This window comes from Scyliorhinus canicula, chromosome 9, assembly GCF_902713615.1.
Source record: "Scyliorhinus canicula chromosome 9, sScyCan1.1, whole genome shotgun sequence".
Classification (NCBI taxonomy): Eukaryota; Metazoa; Chordata; class Chondrichthyes; order Carcharhiniformes; family Scyliorhinidae; genus Scyliorhinus; species Scyliorhinus canicula.
The window spans coordinates 185031353-185048029 of record NC_052154.1 but is presented as its reverse complement, the minus strand read 5'-3'; the positions used below and the strand labels follow the sequence as shown (position 1 = coordinate 185048029).

Below are 16677 nucleotides of genomic sequence, written 5' to 3'. Positions count from 1 at the left end.
TTGGTGTCTGGGATCACGTTAATTGGGTTTTAGTGTTAAAATATGGTCACATAGGAACATAGTTTGGGAAGCACTGAAATGGGTAAGTATAGACATTTATTTCCAAAGGCCTTTTAGTTATGTTTTTTCATACAATGAACTCAAACAAAATATTACATTTCGGCATATTTTCATCATGGAAAATGTATGGTGCTACATGTGACATCTGTTGTATAATGCTCTTAAGATTTTGTGGTATCTATTTTATCTGTGGCTAATGTATTTTGACCCTTTTCTTTCTATAGAATCAAAGGAAAATCTACTATCAATGGGCGAAGCGGGCACAGTATCTACTTACAGATCCTCCAGGCGACGGCTAGAGCAATCACTATTAACTTGCAGTGATCTAAATAGCCATACTGTACAAAACTCCAGCCTTGCTCAGCTGGATGATAGCCTTGCCAAAGAAGGATTAGCACGTATACACTATACACCGGAGAACTGTAAGTCGCAGATCATGCAAGTTTCCTGTCAACTGCCGATCTCAAAGCAAGAGCTCCAAACGGCAGATTGTCACAGGGAAGAGGAAGGGAAAAATCTGAGTGACACAGAGAACTCTGTCTCTAAAATGAGTGAGAATCTAATAAATGTGACATACAATTTAGGAGAATGCAGCCAATTTGTCAAAGACACCAGAGTTCAACACTCATTTTTGAATGAAACCAATTGTAACAAGGCGGTCACTAGTTACAATGCATCATACAAGCACTCCAAGAATCACAGAAGCTTCCTGCAAAGGTTTGTTTTACAGCCTCAGAAGTTTGTTTCCTTTTTTCACAGCCATGCATTGTGTATTCCCAGGATTTTGTTGTTAATTTAGTTGAGCAAGGGAAATGCTAACTGTAGTATTAATTCAGAACTTTTTTCAATTAACATTTTTAAAAGTTACCTGTACTTCATATTTCCATTGAACCAGTCTGTACAAGTGAAATGCAATAAACTGTACAGGTTGCCATTCTTAATATTTCATGTTGCTCAACAGCAATAAGCATTAAATTATCCAGAATAAATTTACTCATCCTAAAATCCATTTACCCTGTAATTACAGTTTGGTATTTGATTTAATCAATACATTTTGTAACCAAAATATTGTTGAATGAAAATACCAACAGCAAGAATTCCTGTAAGTCTATGAAAATACCAAATTTAATTTCCGGTTTTAAGGGCTGCGCTTGGAAATAACAGTACTAGCAACAGTCCAAACAAATAAGAGGTGCCTAAATCCACCAGTACCTTAAAATAATTTAGAATAAAGTATATTTTTTTCTGAAGAAAGTGAAAAATGTACATGTACCAAGTGGAATTAAATTAGGCATTTTCATAGAATTGCAGGAGTTCCTGCTGTTAAATTAGGTATCTTTTGGTTCCATGTATATGCAAAGAACAGTCAATGAATTGGTTCTTGCGGCTTTCTAGAATAAAGCTGTGAAAATCCACAATTAGTTGTGCCGCAATATCATAAAACCATGAGTAAGTTAGACAAATCCTATTTTTATGATTTGGTGTTTTAAAAGAAAATGTGCACTTATAAGGTCTCTAATGATGCTTTTATTGACTACAATGCAAATTTACTATTACATCAGGAATGAAAAATTTGAAATGGTAGAGGATATTAAATTGATCAAGTAATTATTTCATCTCTTCATTTGAGTTTAAATGTTCATAAAGTGTCTGCTGCTGCTCTACTTTTGGCTTTCACTAGAAGTTGAAAATGCAGCGGTCTTTTCATTGTTGAAAGGCTTGATTTTGTTTATTTGTTATGTAGCTCAAATTAAGTTCTATTTATTTTGACACTTGTGCTGATAGCTGCCATGTGACTTCACCTTATCTTCCAAACTTAATCTTCCAAATTTAATTTCTGTAAGCACAAAATGACTTCGAACCATCTATTGATCTATTTTCATGGAAACAAAACACATTTGAACATTGAAGAATGATTGTGCTTAAACAATTGAAGAAACTAAATGTTAAACCGCTTTAGTTTTTAACAATTATGAGTAAACATATTATTCCTTAATTTAAATTATTTCCTGTTGCTACGATCCCAGCTGATGCAACTGGGCAGTCAGGTCCCAGAGCAGAACCCCGGTTGGATAATTACTTTTATTTTTTATTTAGTGGTTTGGATGAACAGTGTTGCAGGACTGCTGATTAACTTTTAACAAAAGAATAAAGCATTTATTAAGCAGGAAAAGATTAATAATAATACACTACGCCTTCACCCCAGCTATACCTTTACGTATACAGATTTGTAAGGATAACTCAAGTTACAAAATGTATCTTGTACTCTAATATTCTCTAAGTACATGGTCCCTATAAACCACTGGGTGAAATGTGGTCAGACACCACACTGAAACCAAATGGCAGATGCCACCCATACAACCTTTGTGGATTTCTCATCAAATCCCCCCCCCCCCCCCCCCCCAATGCTTGTTACACTATGAACCAACTGGTCTCACTGGAACTCTGATTTTCACGTAGAGGTTTCTAAATTCTACTCTCAAAGAACATGCCTTGGAATTTTCTCTTAACTGATGATATCTCTCTGCCTTCACCAAGGATCCACATGCAGGATTTCAACCTATCCTTTCAGTATTCCTTTGCCATGGATTACCATGTGAATTCAAACTTCCACACAATCTTTTGGGTATCCAGCCAAATCAACAAAATACTACTGCTTCACAGCCTATATTAAGGTGTTAACAGCCTTAGGACTAACTTGGATAGCTGGCTTCTTGTGAGCTGACATCTCGGGTCCATACATTGCAGCTCTGTCTTTTATTGAGTGTCTCTCTCTGCTCTTGACCTCACAGAACAGAACGGCTTTTCTAGATTTCTGATTTTCTTTTTTCTGTTAACTTCCAGGAGCTCTCGTTCCCTGATTCCTGGCTGTTCTTTAGCTTCTGGGACTTGCTTTCTGTTCTTCTGCATTGTCCTGCCTGTATTGGCAGTTTCTGTGGAAAGTGTCTTGTTTCTGGGTTACCTGGTTGCAACTGAACTCAAATGCTTCTGCTTTTTAGCTTAGGCCTCTGGTTGCTTAGCTTAATTTTTTTTAAGCCTGTAAATGCTTTTACGACTTCAAACTTCAGTTACAATGCAAGTAAAGCTTAAAGTGAAACTAAACCAAAGATTTGTAGGCACCTTTGTTTACGTGAAGCTAAACTGAAGTCTTAACTTTATTAGCACACACGTATAGAAACACAATTAAGCTTAAACTTCTACCTTGTTTCTAACACCCGCAATATAAATATAAATTCCTTAAGCTTCCTAACATTATTAACATCAGTTTGTGACTGGTTACTTTTGTATTTGTTACCTGAGTTGCTTATAAGTATAGCTTTTATGTACAGTAATTAATAAAATATTATGATGAATGCTTGAATGAATGTAAATTAATCTTTGTTTCTGTTTGCTATATATTGCTGCAGGCTGGGTCTCCCATCATTGTTATCTTCAAATACAACAAACAGCAAGCCTTCTTATATGGCTTTAACAGCAGCAGCAAGGAGGAAAAGGAAATCTGAAAGGTAAAGGCAGGAATCTCTTATTGAGATTTCAGTTTGAATGTTAAGTGAGGAAAAACTTTTCAAACTAGGAAATTCTTGGTACAAGCTACTTTGAGATGAGTTGAATGTCTTGGCTTTGCGTAGAGGATGAGCTTCATTCAAATGATGAATAAGTAAATACTTACAATAGGTAATCTAATATCTCCTGATTGAACAGTCTTTTTTTTTGTTCAGTCCACTTTGTAGCCCTTTATGTTCAGAATGTAGTCGTGATATTAATGTGATTTTTAGTACATGTATGTTGCATAAATTGTGATTATTGCTGCTAATTATACCTGCTTGTGGGAAAGAAGTATATTTTTAAAATACTATTTCTACAAAGGAGGGAAGAGTCCAGAAATATACTTGGTCCATAAGATCCAAGTTCGCCAATGTCGGATTTGGGGAATACCCCAAAGATACATTGGGAACCCCTCTTGAAACTTCACAAGTAAGGTTTGCACAACAATTGCCCAGAAGTGCAAACTTCCTCTAAGCAATTCCACTGCACTGAACCATCTGAAATTGTGATTTAAAATTTTGAATGATTCTGACTGGGCTACTCTAATAGTTACTCAGAAAAAGTTAGAAGAATTAAAAGCCCTTCCAACTTCTGGGCAACTTTTATACAGACCAAGCTAAACCCCCACAGAACTCTCCCCTCTGTCCAAAAACACAAGCCCAACTTCTGATTGTGCCTGGAATAGATAAATGTGTTATCTTTATTTGAATACGTACATAAAAGTTTTGCACTGTTCCCACCACTATCATATGTGAACTGCATTTAATAGTGATGAAAAGGGCAGCACGGTGGCACAGTGGTTAGCATTGCTGCCTACGGCGCTGAGGACCCGGGTTCGAATCCCGGCTCTGGGTCACTGTCCGTGAGAGTTTGCACATTCTCCCCGTGTCTGCGTGGGTTTCACCCCCACAACCCAAAGATGTGCAGGGTAGGTGGATTGGCCACATTAAATTGCCCCTTAATTGGAAAAAATAATTGGGTACTCTAAATTTTTTTTTTTAAATAGTGATGAAAAACATCTACTTCGGATTTGAGCTAGAGCTCCCATTGAAGCAATCTGCAAATCAGCTTTCATGCTTTCACCATCTTAGTTCAGGGTGATCAATGCTTTATCAGATCTTTGGCATGCTCCAAGTAGGCCTCCAAAAACAACTCTTCAGCGATCCTCCTTAGTTATTGTACTTCCGTGTTCCATGTGAAAGTTGAATGATGAATTGTAAATTACTTGCTAGAGTTAATATTCTCATTCTTTAATGCAGTTCAACTTCCACATACAAAGGTCCCGCCAACCTACCCTGTGGAGTTGCACGGAAGCACAGTGGTTAGCACAGTTGCTTCACAGCTCCAGGATCCCAGATTCGGTTCCTGGGTTGGGTCACTGTCTGTGCGGAGTCTGCACGTTCTCCCTGTGTCTGTGTGGGTTTCCTCCGGGTGCTCTGGTTTCCTCCCACTGTCCAAAGATGTGCAGGTTAGGTGGATTGGCCATGCTAAATTGCCCTTAGTGTCCAAAAAGGTTGGGTGGGGTTACTGGGATAGGTGGAAGTGTGGGCCGAAGTGGGGTGCTCTTTCCAAGTGCCAGTGCAGACTCGATGGGCCGAATGGCCTCCTTCTCCACTGTAAATTCTATGATTTTACATTTAGTTCACACAACTTGGAATTATTTCATTTTTTGTAACTTTTTCATATTTCATTCATTTCTACCATTTTATTGTGATCACTCTTTATTATTCTTATTGCCATTTTCCTAAAAAGAGGAGCTGGAGTAGGGTATATGATCCCTCAAGAATGTTCTGCCATTCAGTAAGATCAAGGCTGAACTTCAACATTAACTCCACTTTTCCATTTAGTCCCCATATTCCTTGATTCCCTTAAAATGGTCAGATTTTTGGAGTTTACCTATATTCTAAAAGAGCATCCACTGCCCTCTAGGGTAGAAAATTCCAAAAGATTCACAACCCTGTGTGGAGAAATTTCTCTTCCTCTCAGTCCTAAATAACCGACCTGTTATCCTGAGACTTTGCTCGCCTATGTCAGGACTCTTCGGCCAAGGAAACAAGTCTGTCAATTTCTCTGAGAATCGTATGCTTTTCATGCGATCAGCTCTCATTCTTCTAAACTCCAGAGAGTATAGGCCCATTCTACTCCATCTTTCCTCGGAGGACATCGTTCTCATTCCAGTGATCAATCTGGTGAACCTTCATTCACCCCCTCTGAAACAAGCACATCCTTCCTTGGATATGGAAGCAACTTTTATATGGAATATCCCAGGTGTGATTGCACCAATGCCTATACAGTTGTAGTAAGACTTACTTTTTAAAAAAATTATTCCAATTAAGGGGCAATTTAGCATGGCCAATCCACCTACCCTGCACATCTTTGGGTTGTGGGGATGAGACCCACGCATACAGACTTGGTAGATGATGAGTCTAGGGAAGGGTGCATAGATAGTCTGGGTCATGTCAATATCAAAAAGGAGATGGTGTTGAGCGTCTTGAAAACCATAAGAGCCACAGCCTGATGGGATCTATCCCAGAGTACTGAGGGGGGCAAGGGAGGAAATTGCTGGGGCCTTGACAGAAATCTTTGTATCCTCATTGGCTACAGGTGCAGTCCCAGAGGACTGGAGACTAGCCAAAGTTGTTCCTTTGTTTAAGAAGGGCAGCAAGGATAATTCAGGAAATTACAGGCCAGTGAGCCTTACGTCAGTGGTAGGGAAATTGTTGAAGAGGATTCTTCAGAACAGGATTTACTCCTATTTGGAAACAAATAGCGAGAGGCAGCATAGTTTTGTGAAGGGTCATGCCTCACTAACTTGATTGAGTTTTTTGAGGAAGTGACAAAGATGATTGATGAAGGAATGGCAATGGATGTTTCCTACATCACTTCAAAAAGACCTTTGACTAGGTCCCTCATGGCAGACTGGTACAGAAGTGAAGTCACATGGAATCAGAGTTGAGCTGGCAGGACGACAGAGGGCAGCAGTGGAAGGGTGCTTTTTGGAATGGAGGGCTGTGACTTGTGGTGTTCCGCAGGGATCACCAGGGATGTTGGGACCGTTGCTATTTATAGTATATATAGATGATTTGGAGGAAATTGTAACTCTGATTAGTAAGTTTGCGGACGGCAAAGATTGGTAGAGTTGTGGATAGTGATGAAGATTGTCGGAGGATTCAGCATGATATTGATCCTGCGGAGAAATGGCAGATAGAGTTTTATCCGGACAAATGTGAGGTAATGCATTTTAGAAGGTCTAATACAGGTGGGAAGTATACAGTAAATAGAACATAGAACAGTACAGCACAGAACAGGCCCTTCGGCCCTCAATGTTGTGCCGAGCCATGATCACCCTACTCAAACCCACGTATCCACCCTATACCCGTAATCCAACAACCCCCCTTAACCCTACTTTTATTAGGATACTACAGGCAATTTAGCATGGCCAATCCACCTAACCCGCACATCTTTGGACTGTGGAAGGAAACCGGAGCACCCGGAGGAAACCCACGCACACAGGGGGAGGACATGCAGACTCCACACAGACAGTGACCCAGCCGGGAATCGAACCTGGGACCCTGGAGCTGTGAAGCATTTATGCTAACCACCATGCTACCCTGCTGCCCCAAATGGCAGAACACTTCTGGGCGTACAGGTCCACAGATCACTGAAGGTGGCAAAGAAAGTGGACAAGATAGTAAAAAGTGCATACGGCATGCTTGCCTTCATCGGTCGGGGCATTGAGTATAAAAATTGTCAAGTCATGCTGCAGAACCTTAAGCCACACTTGGAATATTGCGTATAATTCTGGTCGCCACACTACCAGATGGATGTGGAGGCTTTGGAGAGAGTACTGGAGAGGTTTACCAGGATGTTGCCTGATTTGAAGGTTATTAGCTGTGAGAAGAGGTTGGATGAACTCGGATTGTTTTCACTGGAATGACGGAGGTTGATTGACGACCTGATAGAAGTTCACAAAATTATGAGTGGCATAGACAGACTTGATAGTCAGAAGCTTTTTCCCAGGGTGGAAAAGTCAATTACTTGGGGACCTAGGTTTAAGATGCATGGGGTGCAAAATTCAGAGGAGATGTGTCTTTTTACAGAGGGTGGTGAGTGCCTGGAACTCTTCCAGGGGGAGGCAACATTTAAGAGGCATCTTGACAAATACATGAATAGGATGGGAATAGAGGGATACGGAACCCGGAAATGCAGAAGGTTTTAATTTAGACAGGCATTACGTTCGGTGCAGGCATGGAAGGCAAAAGGGCCTGTTCCTGCGCTGTACCGTTCTTTGTTCAGACTCAGAGAGAGTGCGCAAACTCCACGGTCAGTGACCCGGGGCCAGGGTCGTACCCCGGTCTTCGGTGCCATGATCGGTGCCAGTGGTGCGTATCACTGTGCCGCCTGTTCAGACTTCCTGACATAAATACTCCGACTCCCTTGCGATACATGCCATTTGTCTTTCTGTACCTGCATGTTAACTTTAGAACATAGAACATAGAACGATACAGCGCAGTACAGGCCCTTCGGCCCTCGATGTTGCACCGACATGGAAAAAAAAAACTAACGGCCATCTAACCTACACTATGCCCTTATCATCCATATGCTTATCCAATAAACTTTTAAATGCCCTCAATGTTGGCAAGTTCACTACCGTTGCAGGTAGGGCATTCCACAGCCTCACCACTCTTTGCGTAAAAAACCCACCTCTGACCTCTGTCCTATATCTATTATCCCTCAATTTAAGGCTATGGCCCCTCGTGCTAGCCACCTCCATCCGCGGGAGAAGGCTCTCACTGTCCACCCTATCTAACCCTCTGATCATTTTGTATGCCTCTTTGTATTTCATATTCAAGAATATCCAAATTCCTTTGAAGACCAAAATTTACTCGTTTTTCAATATCTAAAACAATTCTGTTTTCTATTCTGGCTGCTAAAATGAATAACCTTACATTTTCCCGCATTATACATCCTCTGCCACCTTCTTGCCAAACCACTTTGTATATCCCTTTGTAGATGCTTTAGACCGGATTTTATCAAAGGTTTGGGGACCCCGAATGTCAGGAACAAACGAGGGTCATAGTCCCACACTTGTCTGCAGTGTGCGTAACTGTGCAATCTTCCCAGAGGCAGTCTCCTAACTGGCAGCCTCTGTGTTGGTCATCCATTTAAGGGTAGTGGTAGACTCTCAAGGCTAGCAACTCCAAAAGCTTCGGCAACCCCACTTGGAGAGGTTAGTGCTGATGAAACAGATATGAAACCAGAAGGGTGCCTCAACATGGACAAGCCCTTGGAGGTGCCCATGAAGATCAAAAATGTTGAGGGCCAAAATAACACCTATTGGAGCCTTAATCATCTTAATTGGCTGCCCACCTCTGTAGAGCAGGAGCCGTCCCAACATGGCATCGTCCACAATTTTCCACGCTTGCCCACCTCCAACCCCGCCTCCATGTGATTGGGAAAATCCAGCCCATTGTGTCCTCCTCACAACTTACTTTCCCACCTAGTTTTGTATCATCAATAAACTTAGATACTTTGGACTTGACTCCTTTAACTAAGCAATTGATACGGATTATAAATAAGTAGTTAAGTTGACAAACTTAACAAGCATGACGAAAAAGCATTTTCCGTAAAAGGCCAATACTTGCTCCATTCCAACTTGCTATTTAGCTTCTGAGAGAACATGATACAATATTTCAGTTTTGATTATTCTTAGCTTAACTGCAATTTGGCAATGTGAAATAATAGATTTTGGAAGGGAAGGAAAGGAAATGCACAGATGAGAGAGGCAAGGTGTGCAGATGCACAGACCATTGGAGGTGGCGGATCAAGTAACCTAGGCCATTAAAAAGAGAAATTCATACCCAGTATTACAATCTCTATAGATACTGATTACTTTTAAAAAGAAATTTGAACTTCCAGTTAATAGCTGAAAAGATGACTTGACAATATTTCACATTTAAGACATTTATCTACTGGAACAAAAGACTTTAAAGCACTATTGGCTAATCACTATGGGAGCGATTCTCTGGCCACGTTGCACGAGAGAGAGAGAGAGCACAACGTGGGCGGAGAATCTCTGGAAAGTCCTCCAGGTCTCCCGACAATCTCAACTTCTCGTGTTTCACCGGAGTCCCGCGAAACGTCGGAGTTGGAACTCCGCCCTAAATGGGTGAGATCAAACGCCACTCTCGGAAGTAGGTCGTAAACCTACTTAATGACCTACCTGCCCAGGATCCACCGGCCTCCCTCGATTCTCCAGCCGGGCACTGATCAGTGCTGATCCACACAAGCGTAGACCCAGCGGAACTGCACCTGGGGGTCTCCCGGGCCATTGGAGACCCCTGGGTGGTCAGGGTAAGTGCAGGGTGGCCCCCTGGCCCTCTCCCTGGAACACGGGCACCTTGGCACAGCCCAACTGTCACTTTGGCCCTGCCACCCTGGCACTTCCAAGCTGGCAGGAGCATTGCCAGGATGCAGTGCAAGGGTGCCTGTGAGCAAGGGTGGCACTGTCAAGGGTCATAGAATTTACAGTGCAGAAGGAAGCCATTTGGCCCATCAAGTCTGCACTGCCCCTTGGAAAGAGCACCCCACTTAAGCCCACACCTCCATCCCATCCCCGTAACCCCACCTAACCTTTTTTGTTGGACACGTCCAATCTACCTAACCTCCACATCTTTGGACTGTGGGAGGAAACCGGAGCACCCGGAGGAAACCCACCCAGACACGGGGAGAACGTGCAGACTCCGTACAGACAGTGACCCAAGCCGGAATCGAACCTGGGACCCTGGAGCTGTGAAGCAACTGTGCTAACCACTGCTAGCGTGCTGCCCTGGGGGCGAGGGTGGCCATACCCATGAAATGAGGATGGAGGGAGGGATTTGAAGGGTGGGGGAGTGCAGGTGAGAAGGGGCCTCTGAGAGGTTGGGGGGTGATGTGAGGGGGTGCTGTATAGGGGTTTGAGGGGGGCTTGAAGAGGGGTAACCTCCAGGGACCCCATAGCGGGATGTCCTCAGTTGGGTGTGTGGGGTAGTTCCATGTGTGGGGGTGACTGCCCTTAGGTGGGGGTGTGTGGGGGACGCACAAAACTCACTTAGAGATCGAGGCACCCTTTCAAAAGGGTGGCCCGATCTCGGATTTCAGCTCCCCCGTGCCACATTGTGTGGACTAAACCACTGAGAAACTCCCCAGGCCCCAAAATATGTCATTGAATAGCGGTGGGAAACTCGCCATCGAAACTCTCTGAAAAACCTGCCACAAATTAACTTGGAAGTATTGCATCTTATATTTGTAGGCAACTTATACTTTAAACAAATAAATACCCTCATTCCTTTTTCAGCACAACTGTAATAAATACTTCACATGTATACATTACACCGCCCTATAAAAATATATTCAAATCTCCCAGAAACAGTCCATAATTTTTGGCTCTCGTGGATTTACTTTTGTTATTATCCTTTCTCAGCTTGGTAACTTATAATCCTAGAACTGTCTTTCATGCTGAGAGTATTTTGGAGATCCTCCCTCCAATGCAAACCGGGTGAATCTTCCAGTTACATTTTAAATTTGGTATTTTCGAACGGAGCGCAAGCTTCCACCTGTATTCTATTGCAACGAACCGTAGACACTTCCGGTCTCCAGTTGCGCTCTCCTGGACCGTGGCAGACTAAAGTGTCTGTGAAATATTTTAGGAAAGTCTATAACCCAATATGACAATAGCTTTCTTTCTACCCTTGCCATCTCAAAGCCCATCACCATGGCAATGTGAATCACATGAGCCCTGCATACGGGTGATGGTGCTGATTAGCTATCCTCGATACCCCAACTCTCTTCAACATTGTAAGTAAATGAGGGCAGCATGGTGGTGCAGTGAGTTAGCCCTGCAGCCTCACCGTGCCGAGGTCCCAGGTTTGATCCTGGCTCTGGGTCACTGTCCGTGTGGAGCTTGCACATTCTCCCCGTGCTTGTGTGGGTTTTGCCCCCCACAACCCAAAGATGTACAAGCTAGGTGGATTGGCCACGCTAAATTGCCCCTTAATTGGAAAGAATGAATTGGGTACACTAAATTTTGGGGGGAAAAAACAACTTTGGAAGTAAATGGACAGTTCAAAACACAACTTGTTAACCCGGCATTTTCTGAGACTTTGGAGGGTCTCCGCCTGTCCACTTGATACTGGCATTGCTGCCAATGTCTCCAAGCGTAAACACCTTGCACCTACTTCCAGGAAAACAATCTGGGCCACCTTTTAATTTCTCACAATCAAACCAGCCTCTTCAGGACCGGCCACATGGTCCCTTTATTTTACCTTAAACTAATAACAATCTCAGATACTTCATAATTATAATACCAGTATCTTATCACATGCATGCTTCTAAGCTATCCTCTAAAATAGGTGCATACTCACTATCTGAAATTGTGGTGACCAATGTCTGACACTGTTTCTTATGACAATGTTCTCTCTGACAGTATTTCTTCTTCATCACTGTCCTTCTGCTCTTCTACTTGTTCTACCATTGTCTGGCCAAGTTGCAGTTATTGGTAATTAACAGGAAAAAGGCATAAGGGTAGAGTTGTAGTGATGCAAGGGAGCTAAAGCAAGAAGGGCATGGTTTCACTATCTTCAGCTTGTAGATAGAAGAGATTGTGAGATGAAATCAAAGGGGAATGTGAGGAGGAGGATTAGGTATGAGGAAAATAGCGTCTTTGATGGTTTCAATCTTATCACTGGCTACAGCCTCGGTGATGGCCACTCCAATGATAGCAACCAGCATCTCATCTATAAGGCGGTACGGCAGCACAGTGGGTAGCACTGTTGCTTCACAGCTCCAGGGTCTCAGGTTCGATTCCTGGCTTGGGTCACTGTCTGTGTGGACTCTGCACGTTCCCCGTGTGTCTTTGTGGCTTTTCTTTGGATGCTCCAGTTTCCTCCCGCAAGTCCCAAAAGATATGCTGTTAGGTGAATTGGATATTCAGAATTCTCCCTCTGTGTATCCGAACAGGTGCCAGAATGTGGCAACTTGGGACTTTTCACAGTAACTTCGTTACAATGTTAATATATGCCTACTTGTGACAATCAAGATTATTATTATTATTGTTATTATGTGTTAAGTTCATGCAGCAATGCCTGGCTCCCACAAATTAGCTGCTGCTGTCTCTGGTTGGGCACCATCTTGACCTGCAAGAGAAGGAACTGTGTCATTGAATAATGTGCAATCTGTTTGGGTGATGTAGTTTACGTGGTTGAATAGCAAGCAGTGTGTGCAAGCTTGGGATACGGGTGTGAGGGTTGCAGCAATAAGTATTTGAGAGCCAGGAAGTGTAGCTGTGAATGTTAAGTCTGAGTCGTGTTGGGTAGGGTCTTTCCGGTAGTTGAGTGGCGGGGCGGGTGTAGCATTAAGCATTATATGAGATTAGTGGTGCTATTGGTGGGTTTTGCCATTTTTGTATACACTGACCTTGGCCACCTGCGTGAGGCCATTGAAGTTCTTGCAACACTATACCCAAGATCCTTGGAGTTAGGCTCCTGACCTTGAGTTCCATGGCTATTTGGTGTCACTGTCTCTACAAGATTTTTATCAGGTAAAAGTACCTCCACTTTACTCCTCTCCAGCTCCTTCACTGAGACCTCCAAGGATTGAAAATCTTGGACCCCGCCCTGCCATGCTGACCTATTATTGAGCATTCCCAACTCCAGTCACAATGCATCCCTCTTTTCAGAAATATAGACTGACTTAATGCAGTGAAAGCTAGCTTCAACTGCACACTGCAATCACTTAAATTAATAATCAGCGCAATGTGTGAGTGCAGTCTGCAGGGTAAGCCCATACTGCTGAGCCAGTCTTCAAGCGTTACCCATTTTGTACCCTAAATGATTTCAGTCAATAAAAGGTACTTCAGTTATGGCAATGTATCCCATATGCCCCAACATAATGTCATAAAAAGGCAACATAATTCGATTCTGACCTCACTTCAGTGGCACCATTTGTAATTGGCATGCATTTCATTGCAAATTATACCAGTGGCAGTCTAGATTATTCATTGTGCTTTATCTGTTTCTTAAGTTAGTTGTGCACTTGGCATTTCAAACACTACCAATCTTTCCCCTCTTATTTAGTTTCCTGGGTCAAGGAGATGACAATGCAGCAAAGCGTGTATGTCAAAACATGCCAACTGTTAATGAACCTACAGGGGTTCTACCACCAGGTAATTATAAATACAAATTAAGAAAGTTTTATAACTAGAGACACTATTTGTCAAAACTAAATATTGAATGTTTAAAAATCAAACTTTTGACTTTTTAATCAGATATTTCTTCCTTTGTACCAGACAAAAACATCGGGAGTGTCAGGATTTCTGAACATTTTAAATCATTTTTATTGTAAATGTTATTTACAGGAGTGGAACTTGGTACTGTCACTGTGTGGGGATAAATTCAGGACGTAAAGAGTTCTATATTGCTTTGCACTGCTTCCATGGCATGATGGAATCCCCAGTGCTTGGAGCAGCCAATTTTCCAGTCTAACCTAATTTGTGTAAATTTTTCACATCTCTGTGAAAGTTCAGGCAGTTGGGAGAATAAAAGGACTGATTGGAGTGAAATCTTATATGCAAGTCAAATTTATGGGGATTGGGACATGCAGGTTTACGAGGATCGGTGTCACAAAAAGAGGGACAAAAATTTAGAAAACCACTGACGAGCCTTAAAATGCAGATTAAACAATTGACACTCTTTGCCAAACTAAATGGGCAGGTTGAGGGCCAGAATGAAGTGAAAGCTATTTCTAAGTATAGGCATGAGGCTGCAGCATGCCTAGAAGGAGATGCAGGTATGGCAGTTGTCAGGCCACAGTTGATCATGATGGTCCCATAGCAGGTGGTGTTCTTGCAGGGTATAGCAGAGTGCGGCAGCTCTCCCCTTGCGGATTGTGACCCTGAGAAAGAAGATTGCCACAGTGATTCCCAAGGTCTCTTTGCCAATGCCCACACATAAATCTTCTGTGGCATTATGGCAGGTGGAGCTTCAGATATGAGTATAAGAACCCCATCCCAGCCCTAACTGTAAGATAGTACATGGTGGGAAACCAGGAGGAGCCTAGCCAACCAATTTCCATTGGATTTCCTGACATTTACAACCTACCACCCAAAATTGCGATCCCAGGACAACAAAAATTGACCCCCTCCCCCCATTATTTTTATGATGTTATTTAAACCTGTTCTTTCTTTAACATGAATACAATAACATAAATATTTTTCCCAGATCACTTTTGCTTCAGAGCATGAAATAGGATCAAGCTTGTGATTTAACCTCTGCAAAACGAGTTAGTGACAGATATGAATTGAAAGGGCGGGAAAGGATAGATTGCTCACCAAGGATGCATATGTCTGTGTTATCCACTTGTACCAATGTCAACTTCATGATCAGCGGTACTACGCTGATGCATAATGTTCTTTTAGATATATGGAAAAGCTTGATATGCCCATCCAAATTGCATTCCATTTACTTCCTTGCTGTGGTTCGTGGGTTCATTCTGTAGTCTCAATCATGATTCTTGACTTAAATTTAGAGATTATGGGGCTGTGGCAAAAACAGGGGCAATTAGGGGCTGCTCGATATGCACAGCACCTGCTATTTAATTCCACTGACTGTAACAGAACTGAATATCATGCACTGCATATAATAGGCACCAATCCGATGCTGCCTGTTTTGTACCACTTACTGAGAAAAACCTTATGGTTTTTAAAGGGAAAAGAATATTTATTAATGCAGTGTTAATTTCACAATCTTATGTTTACAGGAAGATCACAGAACCGCAGAGGGGAATACTTGGCTAGAAGGAAACGTATTTCAAAAGAAGGCCTCACTTACAAAGGTCTATCAAGTAATAAGGACAATGGAAGGCGTGGAAAATCTATGCAGCATATCTAAACTGCAGATTACAAATGTAGTATTCAAACAGTCACTGGGTAGTGGCTGCTGAAGCTTTTCATCTTGCACTCATCAGGACAAACGCTATGCCAAATATCAAACAAATACAACAGTTTATATCATGGAAGGAAAGGATGCTGTTTGGTTGGCAAGTCTGATTGACCAAGGCATTACACGAAAAGAAAAACAACAGGGAACTAGGCTCCTCATGCTTCTGGGTAATTCAAAAACGCTGCCAGGCTTGAACCTATTACTTCTGTCTGCAGAGAACAGGTCGCTGCCTATGAATGTATGTCACTTCTAACAAGTGTAAGTGAGTCACATTATGAGCTCGACTAAAGATCTTAAATTTGTTGTTAGTGTACCCAATAACAAACACTGCCCAAACACAAAATCATATCTATCAATAGACATTTCAATGTGATTGTTTGAAATTTGGAAATCTTGCATTTGTCCTAATGGGTGCAAGGCAAATAGCTTCAGCAATCTTTCCCTTTTCAACAATAGTATTGACTTATGTAGCTGTCCTACCAACATGTTATTATCAAACTAAATGATCTATGTTCTTGACCTGTGGAAAACATTTGATTGGAATTTATTTCCTTTAAAATCTACTTTGATTTATTTCAACTTGTGATCAGCTAAGCAACCATCCTGGATGTAGTCCTGTTATAGTTATGTGTATACATTGAGAAGAGATGTTTTATGTAAAATAGTAATGCATTTTAATACAATAAACTAACTTTTAACATGGATTTGGAGCGTATACCTGCTCAAATAAGCTGCAGAACACTTACATTTATCTATACTTAATATCTCAAAAGTCTTACATGAACGTTTGCTTTTGGGTCTTTATCACAATTTTGTTGTCCTTCTGTCGTTATTTTACCATGGGAAACAACTTGAAGAAGCTTACGATCTTGTCTGGGTGATAAGCAGAGGCTGTTAAATTGAGAATATTCTTTTGTATTATTACATTGCAAGGCACCCAATTTGGTATAACAGCACCATGCCTCTAAACTTGGTAACCTTGTTCGAGCCACAGCCTGGTCAAAAGTACTATTTGCACTGTGCAGTTGAACATTTTTGCATATGTTTTTACCAAAGGAGATGCTACCCGCCCACAGTGAAAGAGGGGGCAATTAAT

At 42.0% G+C, this 16677-nt stretch overlaps 1 protein-coding gene across 2 annotated transcripts in view; it reads left to right on the top strand.

The window, feature by feature from the left end:
* Positions 1–16285, top strand: part of LOC119971954 (kinesin-like protein KIF18A) — a 111924-nt gene extending 95639 nt beyond the window's left edge. For both annotated transcript variants that reach the window (XM_038808318.1, XM_038808319.1), the window contains exons 15-18: positions 285–777; positions 3468–3566; positions 13719–13807; positions 15400–16285. In XM_038808318.1, coding sequence (XP_038664246.1) covers positions 285–777; positions 3468–3566; positions 13719–13807; positions 15400–15530 — 812 coding nt within the window. In that variant the 3' untranslated portion in view covers positions 15531–16285. The remainder of the gene's footprint in view (positions 1–284; positions 778–3467; positions 3567–13718; positions 13808–15399) is intronic.
* Positions 16286–16677: the final 392 nt, after the last annotated feature.